The 20,880-nt window shown below is 39.4% G+C and overlaps 3 protein-coding genes and 1 non-coding gene across 6 annotated transcripts in view; 2 read left to right on the forward strand and 2 right to left on the reverse strand.

The window, feature by feature from the left end:
* LOC123517140 (jouberin-like) overlaps window positions 1-2,687 on the forward strand; it is a 28,106-nt gene extending 25,419 nt beyond the window's left edge. The window contains exon 13 of the mRNA XM_045277088.1: window positions 33-2,687. Within this exon, the coding sequence (XP_045133023.1) occupies window positions 33-55 (23 nt within the window). The 3' untranslated portion in view covers window positions 56-2,687. The remainder of the gene's footprint in view (window positions 1-32) is intronic.
* Window positions 2,538-6,870, reverse strand: LOC123517141 (cytochrome c oxidase assembly protein COX20, mitochondrial-like). Of its 3 annotated transcripts, none has more exons than XM_045277091.1 (4): window positions 6,832-6,870; window positions 5,047-5,130; window positions 4,002-4,174; window positions 2,538-2,817 (listed from the first exon to the last, which is right to left on the reverse strand). In XM_045277091.1, the coding sequence occupies exons 2-4, from the start codon at window positions 5,065-5,067 to the stop codon at window positions 2,694-2,696; spliced, it is 318 nt and encodes a 105-aa protein (XP_045133026.1). In that variant the 5' UTR covers window positions 5,068-5,130; window positions 6,832-6,870; the 3' UTR covers window positions 2,538-2,693. The 3 variants fall into 3 exon arrangements, with proteins under 3 accessions (XP_045133026.1, XP_045133027.1, XP_045133025.1); XM_045277092.1 differs by lacking the exon at window positions 6,832-6,870 and adding an exon at window positions 6,546-6,692 and having other exon boundaries at window positions 5,047-5,132; XM_045277090.1 differs by lacking the exon at window positions 6,832-6,870 and adding an exon at window positions 5,247-5,333 and having other exon boundaries at window positions 5,047-5,132.
* A 3,100-nt stretch (window positions 6,871-9,970) lies between these two features.
* On the forward strand, window positions 9,971-16,220 carry LOC123517142. The gene is made up of 3 exons (XM_045277093.1): window positions 9,971-10,120; window positions 10,221-10,351; window positions 15,445-16,220. The coding sequence occupies exons 2-3, from the start codon at window positions 10,249-10,251 to the stop codon at window positions 15,678-15,680; spliced, it is 339 nt and encodes a 112-aa protein (XP_045133028.1). The 5' UTR covers window positions 9,971-10,120; window positions 10,221-10,248; the 3' UTR covers window positions 15,681-16,220.
* Window positions 16,221-18,643: 2,423 nt separating this feature from the next.
* Window positions 18,644-18,791, reverse strand: LOC123517218. The gene has a single exon (XR_006678423.1). It is a non-coding gene; the product is annotated as a U4 spliceosomal RNA (small nuclear RNA).
* Between the last annotated feature and the right edge of the window lie 2,089 nt (window positions 18,792-20,880).

The raw sequence follows: 20,880 nt of genomic DNA on the forward strand, positions 1-20,880 counted from the left end.
CACTAAAAATTACATTTTCTTGTTTTAAACAGGAACAAGGAAAGAAGAGACATAGCTGCACTGCAGAGACCAGACAAGAGTCTAACCCTGGAAATGGTAATGACTTTCAGTGTGCCTTCACAATCCAATGGCCTTAATTTTTTGGTAGCAAAACTTCTAGTGGTTGAATAATATATATATATATATATATATATATATATATATATATATATATATATATATATATATATATATATATATATATATATAAGCTACTGTGGCAGGATAAAGCTAAGAAATACTTATGTGCCATATACAGCTTACAAGACTGAAGCTGCTACCAGAGCACTGCCAAGTTTAATATTTTTTGCCTTGAATATCCATGGATTTTGTATCACAAAGAGTAATAGAAAATCTTCTTAGAAGAGGTGCTAATTTTTCTTGGAATCTCAGTTGTAATGCCAAAAATGAGGAAGAATGAGATAAATTCATGAAACTGGGACTCTTTCAGCAGCATTTAACAACATAGGAAAATGTTGAGATGTGATGTGTGGAAAGGAGGGAACCCAAATTGAGGAATTCTGTACTTGATCACAAAATTGTGGTTATGGTTTGAATAATAAGCTGAGGCAGAGTTGATGGAAAGTGATTATGAGGAATAGGCCTTACTGAAGAGATCCTTTATTTGTCAAGCTCTCTTTTCCAGAAAACAGAAATGGTTTTGATTTTTATTTGAAAGTTCCTACTTGAAAGGCTGATAAGATGCCCTTGTTTTGCTGATGTGCCCTTGTTGTTTTATTGATATCTATTGTTTTAGTTCAGCTAGAAGTGTTACGACCTATCCACACTATCAAGCAGTGCCTGATGGACATTGGTCACTGAATGCGTTTCTCTCACTTCTCAATCGATTACATACTAGATTAGGTAAAGGTGAAAATCTTACATATTAGACAGTTCAGCAGGCTTTGCCCTCACCAAACAGTCTACCTGTGGTACACTTTTCTACATTGCTGTGTGATGGTGATTCAGTCAGGCAGTTCACGTTTTTTAGTAGGCAACAGTCTTTAATCACAAAGCTGTCCTACGAAGTCTTACCTACGAAATATGTCATATTCTTATCATAAACTTTGCATGTCTGAAAGAAATCTGCACTGGATATTAAGACAAGGTCCACTCAGTCTCAGCAGCATATGACATGTTTTCACTTCCAGGATGGCTACACCAGCAACATATTCACTCCAGGAATGATTTACCCAACCAGTATTCTTTTTGTCTCATCTAATGAGGGAAACCTTACAGTGATAGAAAGGATAAGTTCTCTTACCCATGAAAGTGAGGTAATCATAATGCTTAAACATCTTGATGCTAGAAAAAAATGTGGGAAAAATGCACTTGTGCAGTAGTAATGACCATGGCAGTTGTTGAGAGCCATCCTTGTTCCTAAACTTCAAATCTTGTTTACATTGAGGTGCTCCTACATGGTCATATTGACCATATTTTAAAGATTACCCACTGTATCTCTTCCCCCTATGCATAAAAACTAAGGAAATAGTAGTAATAAACAGCAACTTTTCATCTTTCAATATTTGAAATAAAGTAAACAGAGTAAAGCAGACAAGTTATGGTAGACATAGTTATGACATATGACTATGATGGATGTCCTAAGTTTTTATATGCACTGGGTTAGATGGATAATAAGGTGTGAGCACAGCCTGACCATGCCATCGTTTCCATATTTCTAATGTCATCTACATGCCTGCATTCATCCTCCCAGCTTGTGCATTGAAGTGTGATAGTGTTTGCAGGTTGACCACTGCCTGATAGTGTGGAAAGACATTTAGGTGGCTCAGAATATGGTTGCATATTAGAAGAGTAGGAGCAGCAGAGTGCAGAGTTGCTTTGTGTGTGTGTGCACAATGTTCTAGTGGAAATTTGAAAAGCTAGTCAAAGATAAGTGATAGTGAACACAGTCAATATAGAGTAGTGTTGTAATTTTCCTCATGGTTTTGGCATACCATGCCTCACCCATTGCACTTACCTCATTAAATTCCAAAGTATTCTTGCTATAAAAGCTGTTTAACTATCAGGGATAGCTACTGAATGGAATTTTTAGATGGTATGTATTATGCCCAAACTTGATTAAGATCAAGCACAGTCACATTCCTGGAATGAATACCAATTTTCAAAGGACAATCTGGATATACTAGAAAAATGCCAGCTAGATGATGCCCAACTGTTTGGTTAATACAATGGTTGTGATGATGATGGCAATATTGTTTGGTTAATGTGATGGATGTGATGACAGTAGCCCAACTGTTTGGTTAATGTGATGATAGAATCTAGTAATGCCACAGTACCAATCCATATTATATGAGCATGATGGGAACTGAGGCATGTAATAAACTTTGCCCATAATACAAAGTGCTTACAGTATGCTATCGTGTGCACAAAATGTGGTGATTAAGTGCCTAATATGCTGTCTATAACTTAATAGTTGTGGTATATATATACTCAGGGTCCACCTAGTAAGTCCAAGGTTATGAAATCAAACAGGCTACTTGAAAACAATTGTTTTTAATTCATGTGAAATTAATATCTACAGATTATACAGACCAAAAAGATATGTACATTTAGTCCTATGTCTAGTCCCTATGTACAACATTACATATTATGTAATAGGCAAGTGATAAATAATAGTACCTGAGAAATTAATTTCATGCATCCCTCTTTATTTGTTTCTCCATTTCAGTGCCTTCATACAAAGCTTGCTTCTGCATAGCTGCTTCAAGCTGACCTATGTTAAACTTTTGCACAGAGTAATTGTACCGGCAGTAAAACCTGTCAAAAGAATACCATATTATAATCAAACATCCCTGTTAAATCACTCCATTATGAGGCAGTCACAGGGGATACAAAATAAATGTAGCAGAAAAACAACATTTTGGAAATACAGCTGTGAATGCAAGTGATAGAGGAAAAGGGTGATACAAACCGATTCTGTGAAAATACTTTAGATAAGATCTGAAATTATTACATGAACATGAAAAGAAAAAAAAAAAAAAAAATCTCCACCTTAATTAACTATACTAATTGCAAATGAAAAACCCCTTGGGTGCAATGTGCATGCAAAATAATAGTCACACAACAATGCAGAAGTTTTGCTTGAGTTGGGTAATTTGTGTTGATACCTGGCAACTCAGAGAGTAAATGCATCTCCTGTGGTGCCCACACCGTAGGTGCACCCTTGGCAATGAAGGAGGGTGGATGCATGTTGAGCTCCAGTTTTAGACTTTGTCTTGCTTTACTTACCTCATTATCACAAGCCTGCAAACCTTACCCTTACATCTACAGATGCAAAAAAAAGGATCATAGTCAACCCCTAAGAGAAGAAAAAGTCACTATCTCTGAAATATGCAAGCAATTAGGATGTGGCAGATTAACTCTAAAATAGCTTCTTGCTGTTGCGCTTACATCTCTGACATGTTTTGAGGAGCTCTGTGTACATTTTCTTAACTTGTCTGACTGTCAAATGTGGGTTTTTCTTTAAGACATTCTAATTATTTGCATAATGTAGATATAGTGACTTTATCTTTCGTTAAGGTTACAGTACAACCCTTTCCTGCATCTGTGAGTGTACTGGGACCCATGCTGGATATAAGGATAAGTGGTTTGATGATAAGGTAAGGAACACAAGACAAAGTATAAAGCTGGAACTGAATATGCATACCCTCTTCCATTACCAAGGAAACACCGATGATGTGGGCATTACAAAAGTGTCTGCTCTCCCTTATTTGCCAGGTAACACCATAAAGCAAATTATCCAATTTAGCAAAATTCCTAGGTCACTGAGTGACTACTACACTTTGTTCCCATCTGCAGCAACTGTACTCCATAAAAGTATGTCTTGTCTACCTACAGCTACATCTCCCTTCCTTTATATAACTCTACCAAACCTTTCCTTTCATTAGTTCCCCAAATATTTCAAGATTATGGTCTTATTGCCCATTAGTATGTATACTCACCAATATCCTAGAGTCACACATCCATAGGTTGCCACTGCCAGGTTTGCAGATCTCTGGATTCTTGACGTCAGCATGAAGTGCAGAAAGCCAGCTGCCAGACCTGAGCTGACACTGTACAAGAAGGTTTCTCGGAAGCATGGCATCTTAGACATGTTCCTTCCCATTAATTTAACCTGAGAGTAAAGAAACTATCAGCACAGTTTTCTACAAAGTAATATATATTAAAGTATCTAACATAAGAAAGTTATATCTTTACACCAGTATATGCAATAACACTGAACACTTAGGAATAAAAATACTTTATCTATATTTGAGATTGAGATCCTTAAAATGGCACTTTCTTCCCTTACAGTCAGATGCCTAAAGCCGCATATAGACAAATGAGTTGTGCCCGCAAGCACAAGTAGGCAGTTTGCATAAGCGGTAAGGCAGTCAATGGGCAAACTGCCCATTCATAATCACAGTTTTATCACCTGTGCCAGCTAAAACACAGGCAAAGTGCCTGTTTTTGTAATTGTGTGCAATCACTGAACATAACCTGCATCCCAACAACCACTCCCTCTAGCTATTATTAGGGTTTGACTGGGCAAGATCAACACTGAGTAGTCGATACTACACTACATTTGTGCCCATGGCTTTAGCCTGGTTGCAATCAGTGTCTATCAAGCTGTGCTCAATCGTCTGAACAGGCCTTCACAGAAGACCAAAGACAGGTGGATTTTTATCTTAAACTTTTAAAGGGTATTGCAGATTACTGGTGGCAAGACTGAGGGCTGTCATAAGTATTGAAATCAACAAATTTGAACCTGGCAACCTTCAACCACAATGATTTGCAGTAAAGTCATCCACTAATTCTTAAAAAAAAAAAAAAAAAAACCATTATAAACAACCTCTACTTTATACTGTGTCCTTACAGAGAACATCAATCAAACTGTCTTCCACTGACTACTACCTGATCTTATTCTAGGTGATTCTTATCTTTTTTTATACTAGCAAAGTGAATATTCTACATATTACAAGTTATAACAGGAAACCTTTAACTTACTTCTTTTCTTTCCTCCTCCATGCTTATCAACTCAAGGCTTCTTGGTTTATGAATAGTCAATAATACCAGGAACAACTGTCATTACTCTGCAAAAAAAAAAAAAGAAGGGTAAAGCTTGATGAGATCTTTCATACAACTATAGTGAGTTAGTGTAGGGTTGTTGTTTATGAATACAATATCCCATTTACTTCTCAAGTTACCTGAAAAAGAAACATGTGAAGCACATCACAAATTTATCAGTAGTTTGACACTGCTGGATGACATTGCTGTAACAGGAGCATTTCCATCTGAGGGAGTAGTATGTTAGGACTAGATCAATTAAATTAATTAACTTCACCACTAATTCCTTCACTGTATAAATCAGATCTTAAAAAAAAAAAAAAACATTATTACCTATTTTCATACAACCCTAATTCCACATTGACAACAAAGTTTAAAAGTAAATGTACTACCTACAAGTACACTTTTAAGGTTGACCTCCCAAGTAAGTACTTTGTAGTCTCCAGTTATTATCTCTCTTCCTTAGGACTAAGAACAAATATACACAAGTGACGAAAGCATATAAGGCTGACACCAAGACAAAATGGACAAACTGGACCAACAAACCATACTAAGATGCTGGTCCACTTGAGAACAAAAAAAATCCTGACTCTTACTTCTGTCCACACTTTACAAATAAAAAAAAAGAAAGAAAGTTTTCAACATTAAATATTGGAAGCTTAATGTGCCAACGGTAAGCATAACAAGAGTGCCTCCTTCTTCTTTAAACCCGTTACACTTTGAATCACTTCTAAGGTCTCTTAGTTTTTTTTTTTTCCCCTTTGTAATTTAGTTATTCCTTATTGTTCAGCAGTTGGTAAAAAATGTTTCCACTTTCGACACTGTCCGAATATAGATGTCCCTCTAGCTATCCTCATTTCCTGGTTCTCCCTTCACAGCTCTTTAACTCAGCTGAAGGAAGTGGGAAAGAAAATAATTTTCATAATGAAAATAAACCCAACCCTAATTTTAACCTAAACTAACCTCAATCTAACTTTAACCTAATTTAACCTAACCTAGTTAAGATGACATGGATTGCTGATGCATCTTCTCCAGAACTCTTCTGACCATGGTTAGGTTATGCCAGCTAGGTCAGGTTAGGTTAGGTTATCATTTTCATTCCCAAGTTCCATTAGCAGAATAAAAGAGCTGCAGAAGGGGGAACCGGTAAACGAGGACAAATGGAGGGTCGTCTACGTGTATTAGGGCAGTGGTCCATTCTCTAGTGGTTACTTGTTAGTCCTAACACTTCTAATTTTTGTCTACTTTGTTTCTAGTCTTTTTTTCCTTTAATACTTTTATATTCAATAAATCTTAATCATTAAAAGATACACTCAACCAATCTATCATTATCATGTATAGTAGTGGTGCAATGTTAGCCTGAATGGAGTGTCGGTGGATCATCTGGACTTTAATTCCCTCGTCCAGTCTTGGCTGGACTGAGGGTGGTGAGGCCTTACCATGTGAATATTCTTCTTCCTTCCTCTTTTCCAATTCCTCTCGCCCTATAATTCCTGACATTTGATGCTTTTCTTTGTGCCCTGTACCTACATGTCACACAATTAATGTTTAATTGTTTCTTTTCCTGCCTTACATAATTTGCAATAATGTTCCAATATGTCTCTGTTCTTACTACTTAATTCTAGCCATTTAGACCCTTTCCACCTAAATTCCTTCTTATATATCTTACAGCCAGATTCACAAGTCATTTTGTAAGACTTTAGTGAGCCACAAATAAAAACAAACCTCAGCCTCCCTCCCTCCCTGTGTTGATGTTTACTAAACTCCAATGTGGTGGTGTGGTGTGCTCGTGTCCTGCTGAGCGAGACCGTACCATGCGTTCCACAGTCCACACCCCTCTGTTATCTTCCCTGTCTTGTATATGAAAGGTATGTGGGGCTGATATCCCAACTGGAGCAAGCATGATCATCACTTATCATTATGTGTGTATATACCATACCATCAGTACTTATAATGTATTACTAATTGAATATTTAAAACCTCCGAGTCACAAGGCCCCTAGCACTTCCATATTTTACTAAGGCTGGACAACAAAACAAATTTATTTGAACATATTTCGATAGGAAAGTTAATATACCATAATCACACCGAATTTTGATTTCTGTGGTGCAATAATCTTAAAATTTCTTCGTCGCTCTCTTAAGGACCACCGCTCTACTGGGATTAGCTAATTATAGATCCGTTCAGTCACTACAGTCACCGTTCAGTGTTTGTTAATTTTGTTTACTTTGTGGCCACATTCAAAATTTCACCAGTCTGTGCAGTCATGCAACTGATTAACAATAAAACAACCCAATCCTGATCGGAGGTAGGCAATGCATCCTATTATTACTTATGATGACCAATTAAGACATTGTGTACAGACAGTTCCCAACATACCTGATGGAATAGCCTGCTTTTTTTTTTACAGGTGACGAGTTTGGAGCTGTCTGGCTATCCACAACTGTCCGGGCGAGAACTGTTTGCGCAGATCCCAATTTTTATTTATTTTTAATGTAAGAAGGGGAACTGCCAAGGAAAAAAAAAACATATTAGATAAAAAGGTCCACTAGAATTGGAGTCTCCATAAAAGATTAGAAAAAAAATAGTCAAAAGAGTGGAAGAAATGTCTTGACACCTCTCTCTTAAAAGAAGTTAAGTCGTAGGAAGATGGAAATACAGAAGCAGAAAGGGAGTTAAAGAGTTTACCAGTGAAAGGTATGAATGATTGAGAATACCGGTTAACTCTTATATTAGAGAGTTAGACAGAAAGGGTTGAGAGGAAAAAGAAAACCTTGTGCAGCGAGGCCGCAGCATGCTGTTAGCAAAATCAGTAGAATAGTTAGCATGAAAATAGTGGTAAAAGATAGAAAGAGATATAACCCTTCGGCGGTGAGAAAGAGGCTGAAGATAGTCAGTCAGAGGAGGGGAATTGATGAGATGAAAAGCTTTTGATTCAACCCTATCTAATAAAGCTGTATGAGTGGATCCCTCCGAAACGTGCGAAGAGTACCTACTCCATACAAGGACGGATAAGGCCCTTGTACAGAGTTAGCTTTTGGAAGGGCGAGAAAAACTGAAGGAGACGCTGCAGAACGCCTAACTTAATAGAAGCTATTTTAGCAAGAGATAAGATGTGAAGTTTTCAGTTAAGATTATGAGTAAAGGGCAGACCGAGGATATTCAGTGTGGAAGAGGGAGACAACTGAGTGTCATTGAAGAAGAGGGGATAGTTGTCTGGAAGGTTGTATCGAGTTGATAGATGGAGAAATTGAGTTTTTGAGGCATTGAAAACTACTAAGTTTTTTCTCTTAGAGAGATCAGAAGTCGCGTTCTGTGGCATCCCTGAAGGTTGGTCGTCTCTGAAAGGACGTGGAACGATGTAGGGTGGTATCATCAGTGTAGGAGTGGATAGGGCAAGAAGTTTGGTAAAGAAGGTCATTAATGAATAATAGAAAGAGAGTGGGTGATAGGACAGAACCCTGAGGAACACCACTGTTAATAGATTTAGGAGAAGAACAGTGGCCGTCTACCACGGCTGCAATAGAATGGTCGGAAAGGAAACTTGAGATAAAGTTGCAGAGAGAAAGATAGAAACTATAGAAGGGCAGTTTTGAAATCGAAGCTTTGTGCCAGACTCTATCAAAAGCTTTTGATATGTCTAATGTGACAGCAAAAGTTTCACCGAAATCTCTAAAAGAGGATGACCAAGACTCAGTAAGGAAAGCCAGAAGATCACCAGTAGAGCGATCTTGACGGAAGCCATACTGGCGATCAGATAGAAGATTGTGAAGTGACAGATGTTTAAGAATCTTCCTATTGAGGATAGATTCAAAAACTTTAGACAAACAAGAGATTAAAGCTATAGGACGGTAGTTTGAAGGATTAGAACGGTTATCCTTTTTTAGGAACAGGCTGAATGTAGGCAAACCTCCAGCAAGAAGGAGAGGTAGAAGTCGATAGGCATAGCTGAAAGAGTTTGACCAGGTAAAATGCAAGCACGGGAGCACAGTTTTTGAGAACAATAGGAGGGACCCCATCAGGTTCATAAATCTTTCGAGGGTTTAGGCCATCAAGGGCATGAAACACATCATTACGAAGAATTATAATTGAAGGCATGAAATAGTCAGAGGGAGGAGGAGAGGGAGGGACATGCCCAGAATCATCCAAGGTGAGGTTTTAGCAAAAGTTTGAGAGAAGAGTTCAGTTTTAGAGACAAAACATTGGAAATCTATTGTTACTTATGTGTATTACTTTGATACACAAATGTTAATGTTAATTTCTATGTTTGTTATATAATAGTGTAGCCTTAATTCTTATGGCCGCATAGTCCTAAACTGTGTTTTTATGCACTATTTTTGAGTCCTTCTAAAGGTATGGTTTCTTGGACCTATAGCTTTGAGTTATGTACACCAAATTTCACCTAAAATGTATTTTTTATAGCCTAATAAACATATCAATAGCAATATCAATAACTTCAGCCTAACAATACAACGATTCAATCATGAGACAGGGACTTAAGCATTGCGAAAAAAAAGTCGACAGGCGATAGGGAAGGCTACTTCGTTCTGATTGAACTGTGGGCTGGAAAATCATGGTGTTTGTCCTCATTTGAAGTTTTTTTTTATTATTTCATTTATTTGTTTATTTATTTTTATTTTCATTTATTTATTTATTTATTTATTTTTTTTTTTTTTTGAGAATGACCCAAGGTGGTACCAGAGGACATAGTATTCCTCGTTATAACACTGACATTGGACTGGACTGGACAGGGAGAAGTGAAAGAAATCATGTCCTGCCATGTTGAGTTGTTGACTAGAGAGGCAAGTGTTGCTGGAGTGAATTAATGACGTAATATTACGTGGTGGAGGAGCAGGAAAGGGAATGGAGGCAGAGCGGCGAACAATGAAGCACCAATGAATCACTGAAGCCCGGTTGACGCTCCGGAGTGATGCACGACGCCAGTTCGACTAACTGACCTCCAGCCTTTTGTGGGAGCCGCCTGCCTTTCTATTCTCGCTGTGGCTCAGATAAGGTATAAGTTAAGTTTGCCTGTTTTTTTGTGCGCTAGTAGTGGTTATATGTATGGTGGATTGGATATGATGGATGTAATAGTAAATGTTTGTGTATTGTAGGTTGGCCAAAGCATCAAAGTTGACGACAATGGGAAGCAAGCAGAGGTGGTTCTCCATGGACGTAACCGTTGCCGGGAGAGTGAGGCACAGCCCCGGATACTGCACAGAGGGATGGAGTTCGGCGCGGGCATGTAAGTACGCTTGCACGATCTATGCGATAAGAATGCTGATATTCTAAAGGGACTTGATGGAAGACAGTGTTAAAGAAGTGGCGCGTAGGTGGACGGTATTATTGGTGGCGCGTTGGTGAGGGAATTACAGCGGTGGCGCGTTGGTGGAGGGAATTACAGTGGTGGCGCGTTGGTGGAGGGAATTACAGAGGTGGAGCGTTGGTGGAAGGTGTTACAGCGGTGGCGCGTTGGTTTAAGGTGTTACAGCGGTGACGCGTTGGTTTAAGGTGTTACAGCGGTGGCGCGTTGGTGTAGGGTATTACAGCGGTGGCGCGTTGGTGGAGGGTGTTACAGCGGTGGCGCGTTGGTGGAGGGAATTACAGCGGTGGCGCGTTGGTGGAGGGAATTACAGCGGTGGCGCGTTGGTGGAGGGAATTACAGCGGTGGCGCGTTGGTGGAAGGTGTTACAGCGGTGGCGCGTTGGTTTAAGCCTTAAGGTGTTACAGCGGTGACGCGTTGGTTTAAGGTGTTACAGCGGTGGCGCGTTGGTTTAAGGTGTTACAGCGGTGGCGCGTTGGTGGAGGGTATTACAGCGGTGGCGCGGTGGTGGAGGGTATTACAGCGGTGGCGCGTTGGTTTAAGTTTAAGGTGTTACAGCGGTGGCGCGTTGGTGGAGGGTGTTACAGCGGTGGCGCGTTGGTGGAGGGTATTACAGCGGTGGCGCGTTGGTGGAGGGAATTACAGCGGTGGCGCGTTGGAGGAGGGTGTTACAGCGGTGGCGCATTGGTGGAGGGTGTTACAGCGGTGGCGCGTTATTGGAGGGTGTTACAGCGGTGGCGCGTTGGTGGAGGGTGTTACAGTGGCGGTGTGAACCAGTGTTAGTGTTAACATGTTGGTGCAAGTGTTTTCAGACAGTCGTGAAATGGTCGTTGCTATTAGCTAACAAATTCTTGATCATGTTGAAACTTTAACTTTACATCAACAAGCATTTACTTAGTTTCTTATATTAAATCTACGGTTGGAGTCCTTTGACATTACTGGGAATTAACGTTGTTTCTCAAATTAATTGCTTCATTCACATGTATTTACTACAGCTGTTAAGGATTATACATAATTAACACTAGCAGCTATGCTAGTACCATCAAACTGCGAAGAAAATATATTTACGGTGCGAGACAGTTATGGTGTGAGATGTAAGTATTTTGGTGCCTGGTGAGCACATCGACTGATGTACCATCAAAATACATGCGTTAAAAATGGTAAAATGTACAAAACTTGACTAATTTTCGATAATGGAGTAATTACAATCACTGCCTTTTGGCACAAGATCACTCTCTTGCCGCCTAGCGGATACCATAGGATTAGTTTTAATTTTTTGTGTACTTTTTTTTTTATTAATTTTGCTTGGTATACTTTTCCAGATATCCAATAGTTCGTACAAGTACATCCTTGGTTGTGAAAAGCATGGACAGATCTAGTCTCCAAATCGGCGATTAAAGCATCTAAAGATGGTTGTCTTTCCTGTCTCGAAGCTTCTGCTTCAAACGCATCCCGTCTAAGACCACGGCCGTGCAAGACCCGGTGCTCGGAAAGAAAGTATCAGGAAAAAAAGTAACGGAAGAATTTTTTTTTTGCTAGGAAATAAAGTATCAAGAAAAAAAAGTAACAATCCTAATTTTATTTAGGAAAAAAAGTAAGTGGTCATTCTTGAAGATAAATTGACAATTGACACGATTTAAAGACTGCCGAATTGAAGATGGTGGTTCTGGTACAAAAAGGAAGTATAATTTTTCTTGGAAAACATCAAAGTTAAAAACAGTAAAACGTTATAAAACATTAACACATTGAAAAGTTAAAAACATTAAAACACTAAAATATTAAAAAATAATAAAACATTATAAAACATTAAAACATTTAAAAGTAAAAAAAAAAAAAAAAAATAAAAAAAAATACGAGATGTATATTAATGCAGTGTCCGGGTTATCGGTATATTGTGAGCAATTCCTTCTAAAAATTCTGGGATGAGAACTTGTTGTTCCAAGCCTCACAAATGTTGTTGGTACGGGAGTTGCCGTGTAATGTCGCCTCATGTACATTCCAGATAGCAGGGGGGTACATCGGGGGGTACAACACGCAACCTGACGCCCTGGGAATTCTGCAGCTGTTGACTTCTGTAGCTGCCCGAGACATACGTTGTGTCAAAATAGTCCACCAATTCAGCAGCCTCGGCAGGAGTAAAGGTCTTGAGGTTCTCCATACCTTCTTTCACTTATTCAGTGAGCAGGAAGGCGAGTCCATCCAACATGCTGCAGAACCGCCGTCTGAGTGGTAATTATCTGTTAGACCAAACTGCTATATTTTACGCCAGGTACACTGTGTAAGGTGGTAGAAGCAGCCCTTGGTCTCCACTTCTCTACCAAAGCTGGCACTAATTGCACGCAAAACAGCATCTTCAAAGTCTGTCAAAACTGTTTGTACATGAAGGTTTATTCCAAACTGCGTGATACGGTCCACAACGACATCAAACAGCTCTGAATACACCGCTCTTGTCTTATTCTGTAATAGAGCATAGACACAGGAGACATGTATAGTCTTAAATGGAACTCTAATCACGTACACTTGAGTAAACTGTGGTGGTGCCATCTTGAAGTTACCGTCCATATAGATGGTCTCTGCAGCTGACAGACGGCGCAGGTCCTCTAATGTGGCAAAGGCAATAATACGACTGACTGCCTCTGGCCCATTGTCGTAAAGAAGGAATTGCTGAGGGTTGGGTCCCAGTGTATCCTTCCACTCATCTGGCAAAGTGAAGTCGTGCAGGTGTTCGGGCATTGGTGGGGTGCGCCTGTGATATCTGAGGGATCGCTTGGTGTTCTCCTCACACGGAAAACGCTTCTGCACAGCATGGTCTTGGTTTGCAACTGCCTGGGCAAAGATCTGGGATGGCTTGTCTAGGGAGCTGGCCGCCTGCTGCCTCATCAAGTTACGACACTTTGTGTATGTCACGTTGATATGGTCAGCAGCGTGGTTGAGGGGTAGACCTGGCTCTGGATTATCCAAGTCAGGCGTAGTGCTGAGACTTCCTCTACAATCTCGACTCCCTTTCTCAGAACATTTTCATCAGATTTTTTTCTTCCGTGTGCACGACCGTGTGTACATATATCCCTCGAAACAAATCTTGTTGCCGCCCTTGTTACTCTGTGTGATGTCCATGCTGAAACAGTAACCGAATCTTGTTCTTAGTTGAGGAAGCCTCGGAAACTGAAATTGAAGCAGACTATTCGTCTGAAGTAGGCTCATCCTGTTAGATGAAACTCTGAAACAGTAACCGAATCTTGTTCTTAGTTGAGGAAATCTCAGAAACAGAAACTGCAGCATTCAATTACTCAGCTGAAGCAGTCTGGACGTTTGGCCAGTTATAGCATTCAATACTTTTGTTACTCTTTCCTGTTACTTTTTTCTTCTTACTTTGTTTCTTGTTACTTTTTTCCGTTACTTTTTTTCGTGTTACTTTTTTTTTCCTGTTACTTTGTCCTACAATCCTAAGACCCATAGGTAAGATGTTGATGGGTAATGTCTTTAACCAAAACGGTGCACAGATGAACTTTGTCCTCTCAATTAATTTGATAGGTTTTGTGTTTTTTGTTTGGTGAGGTTTTGTGTGTTGGCTTGATGTAATCCATCCTCGTGGCAGTCATAGTGTTGGTCGAGAAAGTAAATTTTGACTGTACAGTTGTTATTGTTAGGGAGGAGTGAAAGACCGATAAATCGATCTGGATTACCGTAGTAGAAAGTTTCATAGCGTGTTTGAAGAGGACCGTGGGAAGTATTGACTGAGATATAGAGTTTGAGACTTCAAATGAATAAATACAGAAACAATGAATAAATACAAAAACAGTGAAACTAAATAAAAAAAACAACTATAGTGTTGCTTATGCACTTTAACATGAGAGTATTATTTGCTATTCTATCCCAAACCTGCATACACTAACTTCCTGTACTTTAACTTAATGAATATTAATTACGCTTTTATGACAGAAAAGCGCCACGTAACACGATACCGACTGTAACTGTTCACAACACCCTGTATAGGCTTACCTGCGACGTTGTATTCAGGTTTAGAACTGTACCTAGCTCCGGACTTTGATTGTATTCGAGTTAATCTGTTTTATTATTTGTGTAATGTATTGTATTCTGAAAAGTGGTGCTTCTGTTTTTGTTGAACTAAGCCTTCAAAATGGCGCGCAACGCATATTTGATACATTTTTACTCAATAGATTGAATAGAACCGTTGTGTGAGGCGACGCAACCGCCGAGACCGCATGAAATGTTAGAAGCCAGCGGTCTGACGACGATCCCACGGCAGCACTGGAATAGTAAGATTGGTTTCGGGAAATTTTCAGGAATATCTTCCAAGTTAAAGGTTCTTACAAATAATGTCTTAAGAAAAAAGTCTTCCAGAATCCAAAACCATTTCATATTGTGCTACATACGCAGAAGCACTATTTCTTGATTTGACGTTTCATTTACTAGTGCGTGCGGTGTTTCTTGTGAAGGTGGAGAGCATCGGGGGTTCGAATTCTAATTCGGTGATGGCTGTTGAATAAGAAATGTGGTCTGTCCAAGATTCGGATGCCCTGCTCTCGATGTAATGCACAGTAAGTGTCGAAACTAGAAAGAGTATCAGTGCTACCATTCAGGTAAGAAATTCCTAAGGAACAGATATTTGACTGCCTATGTTGTGCAGTTCTGGTCCTTATATTGTATAATGTCCTAGGATAGGAACAAGGAACTATGTAAAAAGATCCATTTAAGACGTTTTTTTAATAGAGAATCTGATAGTTCTTTCTGGTAAATGTGTTAAAACAAAGGTGAAATAGTAAAACTCCCAGGAACAGTAATCAGTATAGAATGATTAACAATGGAGACAATTAAAAAGCTTAGGTTTCAGGAAAACCCTAAGCTGCTCAACATTCTGGTATATCCATGACAGGTGGTGTATCCATAACAGGACACGTGTATACCTCCATGTAGCTGTATCCATGACGATACGTATACGTTCAGTGCAATCTGTTCTTCCTTAAGGTTTGAGTTTTTTTTTTTTTTTGTTACAGATGCTGCAATTGATGAAGCAAAAGCCAACACTTCCCACCCAGCTGCAAGAACTGATTCTAGTTTCACTAGGATATTAGATGCCTTCTACCTCACTTCACCTTCCAGGGAGGGAGACACTTCTGCCTCACTCTTCACTCTGCCCTGCCAATACACGCTGCCATCCAGGGAAGGAGACACTTCTGCCTCACTCTTTACTCTGCCCTACCAATACACGCCATGGAGTAATTCCATGTGACCCAAGATTTGCATCTGAGTTTAGCGTGTCAACGTCTGTGATGGGCAATGAAAGTGTACACAACCTATAATTACTATTAATCACTTATTTGACCAGAAAAGTTGTTGAAGGTATAGGGAAAGTGTAGAATGGTAAATGTGAAATTAAAGTAGGTAAGCTATAAAGCTATTTTATTGCTAATATAATTGATAGTGTTGATAACATTAGTCAGGAAAATGAATTCATACACTGAACAAATCAACGTGTGTAAACAATGAGTAACACTTTCCATGTCTACAGGGACACCAACCAGTGTCGAAAAAAAAAAAAATATCGGTTTTGAAGAAATATCAGAAGACTACAGCAATTGATACAGAGAGCAGCAGATCTCTGCCTCCCAGTATGCTGCATTATTTTAATGGACGTCTATGGCAAACTGTTGTCAGGAGTGTTAAGTTTTAGGACACAGGAGGAGATGGTGGTTTGCTTTGATGATATTTCACAATCTTAGAGGAACTGTATTTTTTCATAAGTAAACAAATATTTTGCTAACAAGAGCGAACTGTATTTTATGCTGCATGCATTAAACAAATATTTTGCTAACAAGAGCGAGCAAACTAACTTTAACAGTCCTGTAGAGAGAGTTGATATGCTGCAGTGCATTTCATGTAACAAGTCTCAAAGAAAGACTAATTTAATTTTGACAAGACCTCGGATTCCATGATAGAAAGAAGAATTTTAATGAACACAAGTCTTGTGAACTATGCATTTTGTTTGATTAAGGAACTAATGGGGAAATGGAATTTTTTTCATTTCTTGAGAAATTTAAATGTTTCAGGTTATTTTTTCTTTAAATTGGATAGGATTGGTATTTAAGAGTGAGAATCGTATGACCTGTTCATTGAGTTCAAAACACTGAAATAGGAGTCATTGTCACTTGCTTCTGATCAGGAAGAAAAGCATTGTTCCTCTGTCCTACCATGAACTGTTTGTTGTTCATAATGAATGGATCAACATCTCCCATGAGTCGCTCACCATCTTTTCAAGTATCTCAACAATGTTATTCTGAACCAGAAAAGTTCTTACTGAATTATATAATTTCATGGAAGCACAGTGAGCATTTCTTCTTGGAAGATCATCAGCTTAAATATTGAACTTGCTCCTTGCTGGAAAATTTAACATGTATGAAAGAAAAATAAGAAATAAGGGTAGAAGTGTCGTAGCAAGCATTGAATTTTACACACTCCATTGTATAGACATAGCGCCACATGGAACTGTTTGTATTACAGTAATATGTGTATCGGGTGCTTAGAAGTTTTTTTGAAACAGTTTTGGTAGTCTTCATCATAATGTTTATTGCTAAATCTTGTCCTGCGAGACTTGCAAGGTGTGTAAGCTGTGTTTCTGGTTCACCTGCCTGCGCCCACTGTACCTGCTTTCTTTCCAAGGCATAACGATAAACTAGGAGATCGCGGAAGTCGAATAGGGATAACTGAAAACTATTTCGGCTGCATGGTCTAGACTCTAGAGGTAGGGGTGCGCGTGCACGTGCGCGTGTGCGCGTCCGCGTCCGTCCGTCCGTCTGTCCGTCCTCGCATCCTTCATAACGCAGCGGTGCAGCGCGAAGTGTTTGTGCATGTGGTTGAAAAATCTGTTGATTAATCACTGTTGTCTTGTCAAGTAAGGTTTTTATTTCAGTGTTTGCTTTGTGTTGCATAATGATTGATATATTGATTTGCATGCTCTGCAAACAGGAAAAGATTGTTAAAACTTCAGAATACCACTTGTTATATAAATATGAATAAAACTTTGATGCTATGTCCGTAAGTAATCTATTTATTCACCTATTAAAGAGCTTAGAATAGAGCAATGATGTGAGGATGTTAAAGAGAAAAGCTGGGAGTGATAAGAATAAAGGGTTCCTCAATAATAATAGCTGTTCTCTGCTAGTTGGTTGTTTGTGGCTGAGCGGAAGTAATGGGTGCGTCCATTTGTATGGAATGGGAGAGAGAGGAAGTAAAACAAGTGTCATGGGCGAGTCCATTACCACAATAGGGGAGGAAACCGGAGAGAATGAAAGTGTTTCTGAACGTGACCAGCCAGAGTAAGAATGCCCTCTGGCGTGACCTTGACTATATTTGAGGAACCGATGTTAGGAATGCCCTCAGGCGTGACCTTGACCTACATTCGAGGAACCCGAGTTAGGAATGCCCTCAGGCGTGACCTTGACCTACATTTGAGGAACCAGTGTCAGGAATGCCCTCAGGCGTGACCTTGACCTACATTTAAGGAACCATGCAGTGTTGTGTCCTTGAGCGTGACCTTGACCTACATTTAAGAAACCAGTGTTAGGAATGGCCCCAGGCGCGACCTTGACCTATATTTCAACCAATGAATCGTAGGCGAGTCCATTGTCACAGCAGGGGAGGACGAATGTGTGATCATTCTGGGCGAGTCCATTGCTGAAGTGGGCATCAGGGAGTGGGGGTGGCAGTTGTTAGAGTTGGGGGGGTTGCAGGGGCAGGAAGGAGTATTACCTTGCCTATATTTGAGTTAACCTGAAGTATGCTTGACTGTCCTTCAAACTATTAACTAGATTTCCTTCGTTTCAAGACAACTTTAATCTCACATTACCTTCATGTTTCAAGTTTTGTTGAAAGACCAAATGACTGCGCTTTTTTGTTTACTTACCCGTACCTCTTTTCCGCCTTGCCCGCCTGAGGCAAGGCGCTGCTGCCTCGCCCCTTACAGAGCCGCCACTTTCTTACCTACTGTTCAATTCACACTTTGATAGAAACAAAAACAGAAACATGGTTGGATTTTTCTAATTTATTGATGTATAGAATTATACTAATTTCATCATACAAAATTATAATTCAGTGACAATTCTGCTGCAACCCTTATTTATAATCTTAACAAAACGCTCGCACGCTCGCGCGCGCGCACACACACACACACACACACACACACACACACACACACACACACACAAAAAAAAAAAAAAAATTGCCATGGCTGACTATAATATTTCAAGTCACCCAGGCGGTGTAGGTACTGGGAAAAGTTTTCAACTAGCAATAATCGCACCTCGGTTAAACCTCATTGGTTACGATGCTGCCACTGCGTGCGCGCGGCCGCGCACACACACGCGCGCGCACACACACACACACACACACACACACACACACACACACACACACACACACACACTAAGCAAGGAATAATTAATGTGCACGGTGTGACGTATGCATGGTAGTGTATTTGTAATAAACAGGGAATGGTGCAAATGTTGACATATTTATATATCTGAAACATAGAAGGAATTATGACCATGCTGTCAGGTAATTATGGAAGGGGGGAATGAAAGAACTTAATGAATGTTCTGAGAATCATGAAAGTTTGAAGTTTAGAGTTGATTGGGAGGTAACAAAATGATAATGCAATATTTACGTGAGGAAGAAGAAAAAAAGGAGAGTTTGTGAAAGATAGCGCGCTACAGTGGTTAAGAAAGGGATGCAAAGAAAGGTTTTAAGGAACAGTATTATCCTGCCAATGTTCATGTACGGCTCAGAAACCTGAATATATAATTAGATGCAGCAGGCAAGAGTATGCTGGGTGAATGATTGTTACAGGGAAGTGAAGAGTGATGAGACGGGAGGGTGAGGTCAGTGAAGGGTGAATGAGAGATGCAGAACAGACACATGTGAGACTGCTGTGACGTGTGCAGAAGTGGAGGAGTGGAATGAAGGGAAACCGACACTGAAATAGCTTGGTTATAGTGAGACGGGGTGGCGTTAACAGTTGATGAGGAAAGAAGAATGGTCCCGTGAATGTACCTGACTAGGATGCCAGTACTGTATATAATAAACTATAACAATTGATATTTATTTTGTTCTCTGTGCATATCTATTCTTATTTGTGAGGAATACCTCAAGCGAGCTTAGGTAACTGAGACGGCAATATTAGTTCCCGTAAGTATTCTTAGGTATTTTGAATAGAAAAAAAAAACTTCACTGAAAAAGCTATTTATTTGAAGCTTGTCATAACAATAGAAAAAAAAAACTGGTAAAAATAGCCAACCCCACTGAAAAATATGCCCAAAGTAGTGTCATTTGGTCTCCTGATTATTGTTGTCATGAGTCACAAACCCTCAAAAAAAGCTAAAAATCTTTACCAAAAAAATAAACAAATAAAGATAAGTACAAAAATGCAAAATGGCCAAAAAGAAAAAAAAAAGAAAAACTGAAATGGCTGCAAAATGTCAAAATTCCTGTATAATGGTCCAAAATGGGTCCAAAAATTTGTACTAAGTCGAAAATAATACGAAGAATCTCTTTAGATGAGTCAGATGTACATTGAAGCCAAAAGTAAGGTTAATGCAACAAATCTAATTACATTGGCCCTGAAAGTCGTGAACAATTTTCACCCAGATGACATCTTTTTTAGCATTAAAACAAATTTTCGCTTAAAAAAAAAAAATTGTGCCTCCATACTTGCACCTTGCCTAGCCAAACAATTTCAATTATCTCACAAACCAAACTTCTTGCCCTATCCACTTATGCTGATGACACCACCCTACAGTTTTCCATCTCTTTTAGAGATGCCCAACCCTTCAGGAAGTCAACATATCACACAATGATACCACAGAACACCTGAATTCTGATCTCTTCAGGATTTCTGAGTGGGACAGAGAAAACTCAATAGCAGTCAATGCCTCAAAAACTCAATTCTTCCCCCCACTTATCAACTCGACACAACCTACCAGACAACTATTCCTTCTTCTTCAATGACACTCAACTCTCAACCTCTTCTATACTGAGTATCCTCGGTCTGTCCTTTACTCATAATCTAAACTGAAAATTTCACTTCTCATCTTTTGCTAAATCAGCTTCTATGAAGTTAGGCATTCTGAAGCCAATATTTTTCACCACCCCTCCTAACTGGTAACTATATATAAGGGCCTTATTTGCCCATGAATGGAGTAGTCTTTGCAAGTACGATGGGCTTTTACTCACACAGTTTTATTAAATAGAGTGGAATCAATTTTTTTTTTGTTTTATCAATTCCTCTACTTTCACTGACTGTCTTCAGCTTCATTTTTACTTGCGCAATGTTGCCTCTCTTGCTATATTCTACTGCTATTTTCATGCAAACTGCTCTTCTGACCTTGCTAACTGCAAGGCTCCCCTTCTCCTCCTGCGGCTTTGCTATTCAAAACTTT

Source organism: Portunus trituberculatus, chromosome 41 (assembly GCF_017591435.1).
Source record: "Portunus trituberculatus isolate SZX2019 chromosome 41, ASM1759143v1, whole genome shotgun sequence".
NCBI classification, from domain to species: domain Eukaryota; kingdom Metazoa; phylum Arthropoda; class Malacostraca; order Decapoda; family Portunidae; genus Portunus; species Portunus trituberculatus.

Bases quoted from the DNA above. Each gene is read 5' to 3' on its own strand.
- LOC123517142 (XM_045277093.1), top strand. From the start codon at position 10,249: ATGGGAAGCAAGCAGAGGTGGTTCTCCATGGACGTAACCGTTGCCGGG. The intron at 10,352-15,444 runs GTAAGTACGCTT...TTTTTGTTACAG, and splicing joins ATGGAGTTCGGCGCGGGCAT to ATGCTGCAATTGATGAAGCA.
- LOC123517141 (XM_045277091.1), bottom strand. From the start codon at position 5,067: ATGGAGGAGGAAAGAAAAGAA. The intron at 4,175-5,046 runs GTAAGTTAAAGG...CTTTACTCTCAG, and splicing joins TGGAGGAGGAAAGAAAAGAA to GTTAAATTAATGGGAAGGAA. The intron at 2,818-4,001 runs GTGAGTATACAT...TTCTTTTGACAG, and splicing joins TGTGTGACTCTAGGATATTG to GTTTTACTGCCGGTACAATT.